A 10,028-nucleotide genomic window follows, 5' to 3' on the forward strand; every position below is an offset into this window, starting at 1 on the left:
ACTGTCCTAAAGGAAATCCTCATGTCCCCAGTTGTTGCGGTATTTCCAGAGGGTCTTCAAATACAGGAGAATTGTGCGGTCCTGAATTTGGGTGTTTTTCTGAAGCTATGAATTCTGTGGTGCTTAATGTGCATTTAACAAGTACTGTTTGCTTTGACTGCCGTTATGAATTCTGCAATATTTGTTGTAAACTAATAAAGTTCCAAAAATAGAACTTACTGAGTGGGGAAAAAACAGTGCAGAAAATCAATGTGCAAATAAAACCATAGGCAATGTTATACACATTTTTTACATAACTTAATGGGGTGAAAATTTAAAATGAGAAAGGAGGTAAATATTTATGTCCATTTGAGTAAACAAATGTAGTCTGTTGTGGCTACATGTACACCAGCCGTGGTTCTCACAGGTCAATGTATGTGAAGCTGTGGTTTTCCTTGCAGACCCCCAGCGTGAACTGGTAGGCTAATGTCGTGCCCCATGATGCCATGTCATATGTTCGAGGGTCCAGGGAGCAGTGACCATGGAATTCTCCAAGCCTGCAAAGGGTGGAGAATCCAGGATTTTTGAACCTGTATGTCAACTAGGGTCGGCAGTGTTTCGCTTTGCTGCCTGAGAAGACCCATTATGTACTGGTGCATTTCCTGCTCCTTGTTCTATGGGGAATCTTGGGCCTTTCCCCTGTCCTCTCCATAGTGTTGGTGATATTGGCCCTCCAAGTCCCTTGCAACACTGGCTTGCAGGATCCTGCATAAGTGTCTTCCCTAGTCCTCTTCTTCCTCCTCCTCCTCAGGGTCAGGCATTCTCCGGGCGTGGAGGGAGCACCCCTCAAGGCTGTCACACCAGAAGCTGCGATAAAAACAGGCAAATGTACCATTGGATTTACAGTCACAAGGGACAGGGAAAGATACATTTTCCAAACTCCCTTCCCTTATTGTGATAAACACTTTTAATAAGAAATGCTTATGGACACTTCAGCTTTGGAGTGCCTGGGCAAAACACTGCTCTCCAGCCCCACCTGTGGTAAGTAAGGTCCACCAAAGACAAAGAGGGAAGGATTTGCTGTTGTGTAAAGCTATAAAATGTCGGTACCTATTCGTTGGGTACGAATATAGGGTAATGGTACTGAACACTGGCACTATTTTTCACAGGCTGTAGTGATTTCTCACTTCTGAGGGTCACAAGCACATAGAGAACACAGCTGCTACTGGTGTCCCAAAGCCACCCAGGACCATATGCTGCTAGCCTGTTCACTGCAATGGTGTCAGCCAAACTCATCACAGAGTGGCATGGGAAAGCAGCCTACTGTGGAGGAAGAAATAAGGCAGCCAAGTCCCAGCTGCCCTAGCCCCAGCAGCACTGAAGAGGAGCAGCCTGCCTGGGCTGGGGTCAAGGGGGAAAGAGCAAGCAGGAGGGGGCTTCGGGGAGGAGTGTGGGCGGGGCCAAGCAAGGCTGTTTGGGGAGGCACAGCCTTCCCCAGCCTATTGGATGCGCCGCCCATGTTGCACAGCCTCTTCTCCTCACAGGCCCAGGAGATCCAGTGCCTACTGTCTATTCCAGGCAGAAGTACGTCTAGTGCATGGAGCTGGTGTAGTTGGTTGGGCGGTTGCACACAAGGGAGAGCTGCTAGATTTGCTGTTCAAGCTGGGCAATCAGAAAATGGTATTTAAAAAAAAATACTCAGGGAGCTTTAAAAGGGGGGCTGGTTTCCAGTCTCTGTGACCCCCTGGCAGTGGTGCCGGGACCAGAGGGGGCCACACCCGCTCACCTTTTAACACGAGTGTAGTAGCCTCAGGCAGGCAGAGCAGGGGCTGCGCTTTGCGGCGGGGAGCTTATAAGCTGATCAACTCCCCTGCCGCAAAGCACAGCCCCTGCCAGTGGCGCCAGCCTCTTCCCAGTGGGGGGGCTGAGGTGAACTTTAGCCCCCGCTCACCACGGAGCCCTTCCCCCTGAGGCCCTGGCCAGGCCGGAAGCTGGAACCCGGCTGTGCTAAGAGTCACCCAAGGAGCCAGGCTGCTGTGGGCAGCCTCAGATCCTCCACCTGCCCTAAGCAGCATGCCCTGGGGTCGGGGACATGATCTGGGGGCTGCTCTCAGGCACCCTGGCTCCCTGCCCAGGGCAGGTGGAGGGTCTGGAGCTCCCACAGTATCCTGGGCTCTCTGGGCAGCGGGTCGCATAGGCTGGCGAAGGCTGTGCCTCCCTAAACAGCCAGGCAAGGCTCTGCTCCCTGCATGCAGCCGTGCCGCAGCTCCAGTCCTGCTCCAGCCCCCCAGGGCTCCAGCTGGGGCTAGGAAGGCTGCGGCCGCGCCATCCCGCGCTCTGGATCTGGGGAGGTTGGGGCCACCCACCCTCCTGTGCTCCGGGGTTGGGGGGACTGCGGCTGCACGCTGCCTGCCCTCCTGGCACTCCGGGGCTGGGGGGCTAGCCCGGGGCAAGACTGAGCTGGTTGCTGCGGGCGGTGGGGGGGTGCTCTGGGCTCTGGCGGGGGTGGAATGGGTGGGGCCTCAGGTGGAAAGGGCAGGGGCTGTAGGCTACCCTCCCCCAGCTGTGGTTCATGCGCCGCCCATGCTGGGTAGCTCTTATCACTGCCTGGATCTGGCTGGCCAGGGGTCGGGATCTCAGGGGAAGAGGAGGAGCAGGGGCGGAGCCACAGTGTCAGTGGCCCCCCCACTTCTATACAGGTTCCAGAGCTGCTTCTTCCTGTACAGTGGAACTTACAGTTGTGACTAAAGCAGTCACTGTTGCAGGGAATGGGGCATTGCGGGACAGCTGCTCTAGACTGTTAGGGTTGACATAGGTCATGAAGTGTCTATATTAGCGCTGTGTTGACCTCAGTAGGTCAACCCACGGCTCTGTGCCATTTGGGGAGGTGATTTTACTGCATTGCCGTAACGAGTAGCTTATGTGAGCTGGAGATAAATTTAAGTTAACACAAGCACTAATAGGTTGATGCAAGGTGACTTACGTTGACCTAGCTTTGTAGTGTAGACCAGGCCTTAGTTGTATTGGCAGAGCTGTGTAAAGATTCAAGGTGGTGATGTGGCAAACCTAGGGAATGGAGGGAAAGCTTCCAGAGCCAAAACTGTTTGGGTCTGCCACATCACTTAAAAAAAATTGGAAACCACTCCAAACAGGAAATCTAAACAAAAATATATGCACTTGTGTGTGCAATTCACTCCGGTCTTTATTTTTTAAATGTTTAAAAGAAAATTAAGTGGTGAATGGACTTGCTGTTTATCCTCTGCACAGGGGCGGATTTCACACTTTTTGGTAATAAATCCTGATGGACAATTTCTATAATTTACAACTAAGAATATGAGTTTTGAGGTCTTCTACCTAGTTTGAATTGATAAAATCTTGGATTCTGCATCATGACTACATTTTACACAGAGAACAGCCATTTTCTTGCTTCTTTCTTTTCCCAGCCCTGAGATGCCTGAAAATGAAGCTACGTTTGCAATAACTGCTGGAGGGATTGGGGATGCCAAAGAGTAGATGGAAAACTGATGCAAATCTCCATTTGAAAACAGCCCATGCACCTCAGATGAAGCCATGGTATCCAAGGTCTGACTCCTTGGTTACTTAGTGTTTTTCATGCACAGTTTGGAAAGTTTAGAATTAGAAGAATGCTGGGAAGAGCTTTTTAGGAATCATATTTCAATAATCTTAATAGTTCCTGGTTCATCTTAGTGCTATTTTTAAAATGATCTTTCAAGCAGCCAGAAGTTGAAAAAGCACAGAAATGTGACTTATTCAAGGAATACCTTCCTTGTGGTTCAGGAGAAGCAAAGCTGTTTTGTCACATGGGCTTAATGTGCACTTTTTATAATTTCTTGGGAAAGGAATGTCTTTGGAATAGAATATAATGGCATGGAATGGAACAGCATTGAAACACAGTTTTTAAAAAATAATGAGTAACTAGTAGACAGAGGAAAAGTGCAGTGAAAGAGAGATAAGAATAGGTGAACTTGCTAATGTTTCATTGACAGTAGAGGAATGATAGTTGCTTGAAAAGATTTTTAGAAATCTTGATTAGATTATTTATTTGTTTTTAAAGTGCCTGTATTTCTGTTTTGGAATATTTAAAGCTGTTGTCTATTTTTTATATCTATGAAAAATGCTAAATTAAAACATCTCTCTTCTTTATGCTTGTGTGCAATACAGCCAACACATGGTTTGAGTGAAACCCTGGTTCTGTGAGTAGTCTCGCTGATTTTGTTGTGAAAATTTGCATGAGTAAACTAATGGGATATAGCCTAACATTATAATACTTCAAATATTTTTTAAAAATAAAGAAACACTCTATGTTTAACACTTGGGGGAGGGGCAGAGTCTTCAATTTTTCGTCTTACTTCAGCTGTTATCTATGAGAATCCCAGGCTGCAGAGATCCTCCCTGCAACTGAGGAGAGCCAGATGGGGTGGGACTAACTGGTGCCTGACAACGCTATTAAGATTGGTCAATGAGACAAAAGCAACACAGTATGCTCCCTTCTTCTCCACTTGCCCTAAGCCAGTGGTTTCCAAACTTTTTCAGAGTAAAGAACATTTTAATAAGCAAGATTATCTTGTGGACCACCTCTCTTCCCATTCACAATCACATAATATCCCTGTGGCAATAACAGCAATTGCTCTCTTAGAAAATATTAGGAAGGTATATATTTTTACCACCTTTCAATACAATACAAAGAAGAGACTCAGCACCAGGTGACAAGTTAGTGATAACAAATCTCATGAAACACAAGATAGAAGACTTCATGGAGCCTATGGGACACCTCCTTGAGCACAAAGCTGCAGAGAGTCCACTCTAGACAATCTCTCTCTTAAAATGTGGACCAAAACAGGAAAAAATTTGAGAGCCACTAGATTACAGGGTTTGGTCCTGTGTTTGGATCAAAGGTTGGCAAAATATAAGCTCTTGATATCCACATGAAACTCTAGTGATCAGCCTAATTAAATGTATCTGTTAAAGTATAAACTTAAATGCAAAACAGTCAATTCATTTATAGTGCATAAACAAGCAATGAAAGATGCTTCAGTACATGAGAAAATAATATTTTCTCACAGTCTCATGGATGGCCCACAAAGAACACACATCAACACATTCTTCTAAGAGGAAATAGACAAAATATGATATGACCTTCCCCCTCCCCTTGGCTTGCATTCTCTTCCTTCCTCCCCTCCTACTACTCTCTCCTGCTTCTTCCCTGTGAGGGATGCAGAAGTTTCTTGTTCACTTTCCTCCTCTAACTTCTCCAGTTGCCCTAGTGACTGCATCCAGTCACATTTTCTGATCTTCCTCATGCCCATACTCATCTCCTCCCTTACTCTTAACTTCTTGCTCTCCTCTGGCTTTTTCCTCTCACAATACTAACACGCTTCAGTCTCTTCCATCTTAAACAAACCCACCCTTGACCCAACTTACCTCTCCAACTACTGCCCCACTTCCCTCCTGTGACCCAGTGTGCCTAGGCTAGCCCTCACTGAAAATGCCAAGATCAGGGCAGGCTGCAAAAAAGAGAGCAGATTCTCCCAAAACTGGTGGTTAACACTGAAGTTAGACCCACCAACCAGTCAAAAATTGTGCTCCTGATCCCCCATACTGGTTATCAAGAAGCTGAAAAAAGAAATCACACGGCCCCCTTTACTGCATTCCAGTTCTCTGGCTCCCAATTAGCACATAGGTCCAGTAAGGTGAGGAGTTATTTAAAAACTCTGCTCACTATACAAAATGTTCTTTTGAACCCCACAGGGTTCACATTGCCAGGTCAATATTAGTTTGGATCTTACCCAAAATACCACGCTGCCAGCCAATCTTTTAGTATCTAAAACTAAAGGTTTGTTAGAAAAGAAAAGGAAAGAACAAGAAGAGAGTTGTTAAATGGTAAAGCAATCAGATACACATATGTCTCCAGATCCATATATCCATTTCTTAGCAGTATTGGTGAGTTTGCTGGCTTGAAAGTCCCTCTGGAACACATCCAAAGCTTGGATGGGTCATTCTGTCCTTTGTTCAGAGCTTCAGTTTGTAGAGAAGTTACTCCAGAGGAAAGAAGCAGGATTGAAAACAAAATGGAGAATGATGCAGCTGCCTTTTCATATCTTTTGCCACGTGGCTTGTACATCCTTTGTCCCAAACACAAGCTTCACAGCACATGGCATGGAAAAGCCTTAGAGTTCTCTGTTCACAGGCATGCCCCACAAGTCTTGCTGATTCATAAGGTGAAGCCTCTGGCTTCCTTCAATGGATTCATTGTCACTGATTGCCCTTGATGGGCTATGGAACAGGATAGGCAGTGCTGATGCATTTCTGTCTGGGGGTGTCACCCAGATACACAGCACAAGTTTGAAATACAAATATACCACACATATTTATAACTTACAATACAAAGATGATACAAACATATACAAAAGATTATCATACTTGGCAAATCATAACATTTTCACGGATACCTTACATGGTGTGACGGATTGGATCACAGAAACCCCCTTGAGAGCTGCCACTTGATGTGCCAAGACTACCTCTGTTCCTGATTTCCCTGACAGCTCAGGACTCCAGCACCCTGTCTTGCTGAGCCAGACACTCCCGTCTGCTCCAACAAAGACCCAGGGTCTGAATTACTTGCCCCAAAGCTGCAGGTTTACCTGAAAACAGCTCACAGAAGTGTGCTTGTCTTTAACATTCAGATGCCCAACTCCCAATGGGGTCTAAACCCAAATAAATCCGTTTTATCCTGTATAAAGCTTATGCAGGTTAAACTCATAAATTGTTCGCCCTCTATAACACTGATAGAGAGATATGCACAGTTGTTTGCTCCCCCAGGTATTAATACATACTCTGAGTTAATTACTAAGTAAAAAGTGATTTTATTAATTACAGAAAGTAGGATTTAAGTGGTTCCAAGTAGTAACAGACAGAACAAAGTAAGTCACCAAGCAAAATAAAATAAAATGCGCAAATCTATGTCTAATCAAACACTGAATACAGATAAGATCCTCAGCAGTTCCAGAATGCTCTCTTTTATAGACTAATCTCCCTTTAGCCTGGGTCCAGCAATCACTCACACCCCTTTGTTCCAGTTTCTTCCAAGTATCCTGGGGGGTGGGGAGGCTCTCTCTTTAGTCAGCTGAAGACAGGGTGCTGGAGTCCTGAGCTGGCAGGGAAAGCAGGAACAGAGGTAGTCTTGGCACATCAGGTGGCAGCTCTCAAGGGGGTTTCTGTGATCCAACCTGTCACAGTGGCGTAGTTGGCAGGATCTGTGCACAGATTGCTTTGAGATACTGGTAGTGATTTTAAGTGAGTTTTAAGTGTGGTGGCTGGAGAACAGACAAAGTGGTTACTGGTTTGTTATTTTCTGTTTGCTTATTTCGGGTAAGGGAAGTAGGGACAGAAAAGGAAGCAAAATAAATAAGATTAAAGATCAGAAGAAGCTAGAACTATACAAGTTGCAAATTGCCCAGAAAGACTAAACACTGGGCTCTGGGAAAGTCTCTGTTAACTAAGAAGCCCCTGAGCTGAGTGCATCTCAGTTTCAGTGAACTGCAGCTGGGTGTGGCCCAACCTCTGTATCTGTGCTGAAGCTGACTGGAGTGGCTAACGTAGCAAGACAGGAGTGGAGGGGTGCCTGTTCTGGCAGAAGCGGGTTCTCTGTGGTATTCTCAGCTCAGCGGGTGGCAGCTCCCAAGGGGGTTTCTGTGATCCAACCCGTCACACATGGTATATCTGGTAAGATTATAATATTAGTATCAATAATATCATAAAGTGTCTCCCATATTCCATACAGTGTCACACCTCCTTCCTTTCATCTCTAAGCTCATTGAGTGTGCTCTTTACAATTGGTGTCTGCAGTTCTTCTTCAAGTAGATGCAGATATGTATTCCACTTAGGTGTGTGTGCCCAGTGCACTGGAGCCAGAGACTTTTCCCTAGCAGTACCCATAGAAGGGTGGTACTTGCATCTAGTGACTGTGGCCCCTCCCTTGGCTATATCAGGTGGCGTCGCCCTGACTCTCCTCAGTTCCTTCTTACTACCTGTGGCTGGAGTTTGAGCTCCAAAGCAGAGAGTGTGTGTAGGGATCGCTGTTAGGAATCGCTCCCCCACATGAAGGACCATGTTTGAACCCCGTCCCCACTGAAGGCATCACTGGGGGGGAAACTACTAGAACTAACACACACTAAACCACTAACACTAATACTAATTGCAAGGTTATGAGGTTACATAGATCATCCTCAAGCTCAAAGCAGATTGGGCCAAACTTATCTTCATAGCCCTGGCATGACCGAGACAGTACTGGTTCTCCAACCTTCTTGTGCTATTGATTCAGCCTCCCATACCATTTCCTCCCCATCTCAACCTGCTTACTCAGAACCACGACCGCATTCGCCATGCCGCACTCAACTCCCTGCACCTCATGGCGTGGCTGCTGCACAGTTTAATGAAGAAGGGCATTGCTCAGCAGCTGTCCAACAAGTCCTACTCAACAGTAGGAAGTCCTCTACCAGGATGGCCTACTTAGCGAAGTGGAAAAGGTTTTCAGTGTGGTCCTTGGCCCGTAGGAACCAACCAACTCGGACTTAAATTCAGGATACCTTCATATATCTGGACTTGCACTCAGGTCACTGAGGGTGCATCTGACTGCAGTATCATCCCCCTATTTGGGGGGGGGTAGGGGGAAATCGGTCTTTGCCAATGCTATGGTAATGAGATTTCTAAAATGGTTTCTCCATTTATACTCTGTGGTCCAAGAACTTTTATGGGACCTAAACACGGTTTCGTTGGCCCTAATGGGCCCTCCATTCGAGCCCCTAGTGCCCTGTAATGTCCACTGCCCCTCTTGTGTCAGAAAACAGTGTTCGTGGTAGCCATTATGTCTGCAAGAAGGGTGTTTGAATTGCAGACTCTCATGGCAGGGCCTCCTTACACACAGTCCTCCAAAGTATATAACTTTATAACTACACACAAAGTTTTTATCCAGAGTGGTCTGTCAATTTCATCTGAACCAGGTGGTGTATTTAACTGTGTTTTTCCCTAAGCACATTCATCCCCTGAGAAACAGCACCTCGAAACTTTGGATGTCAGGCAATATCTAGCCTTATATCTGGATAGGATTGAACTGTTTCATGTTTTGCCTCGTCTGTTCATGTCTTATGCAGATCGCATGAAGGGACAAGTGGTCTCTGCACATACCATCTCTAGATGGATAATATCCTGTATCAAGACTGCATATGAGATAGCTTCGGCTATGCCTCCTCAGTGGATATGAGCTCAATTGACAAGAGCACAAGCAATATCGATGGCATTCCTCAGTGACATTCCCATATTGGACATTTGCAGGGTGGCCATGTGGTCCATACATACATTTACAGACCATTATGCTATTACCGCATCTTCCAGAGCGGACGCAGGCCTCGGAAGGGTGGTCCTGCAATCTCTATTTCAGTAGGCTTTGAGCCCCCCCTCCCCTTCTGAATGGGGTAGCTTGTAAGTCACCAAAGTGGAATACATAAGAACATAAGACTGGTCATACTGGGTCAGACCAAAGGTCCATCCAGCCCAGTATCCTGTCTACCGACAGTGGCCAATGCTAGGTGCCCCAGAGAGAGTGAACTAACAGGTAATGATCAAGTGACTGTGCAGATGTATACACATCTGCATCAACTTGAAGAAGAAGAAACGGTCACTTACAGTAACTCTGGTTCTTCTTCGAGTGCTTGCTCATATCCATTCCAGTTAGGTGTGCGCGCGCTGCGTGCACGATCGTCGGAAAACTTTTACCCTAGCAACACCCGGTGGGTCGGCTGTGGAGCCCCCTGGAGTGGCGCCCTCATGGCGCTGGATATATACCCCAGCCGACCCAGCGCCCCCTCAGTTCCTTCTTACCGCCCCTGACGGTCGTTGGAACTGTGGAGCACGGCATAGCTGGTCTCCACACTCCCTAGCTTCTCGTTCTCATTTCTGTAGATAGTTGTGTATAGTAGTTAAAGTTCATTGGAGCAATCCTAGACTCCAGACGTGCCCGAGCCATTCTGCCA

At 46.6% G+C, this 10,028-nt stretch overlaps 1 protein-coding gene across 1 annotated transcript in view; it reads left to right on the plus strand.

Annotated features, from left to right (window-relative positions):
• Positions 1-3,492, plus strand: part of DMC1 (DNA meiotic recombinase 1) — a 30,839-nt gene extending 27,347 nt beyond the window's left edge. Inside the window, exon 14 of the mRNA XM_065418312.1 lies at positions 3,423-3,492. Coding sequence (XP_065274384.1) covers positions 3,423-3,492 — 70 coding nt within the window. The remainder of the gene's footprint in view (positions 1-3,422) is intronic.
• Positions 3,493-10,028: the final 6,536 nt, after the last annotated feature.

Source organism: Emys orbicularis, chromosome 1 (assembly GCF_028017835.1).
Source record: "Emys orbicularis isolate rEmyOrb1 chromosome 1, rEmyOrb1.hap1, whole genome shotgun sequence".
Taxonomy (NCBI): Eukaryota; Metazoa; Chordata; order Testudines; family Emydidae; genus Emys; species Emys orbicularis.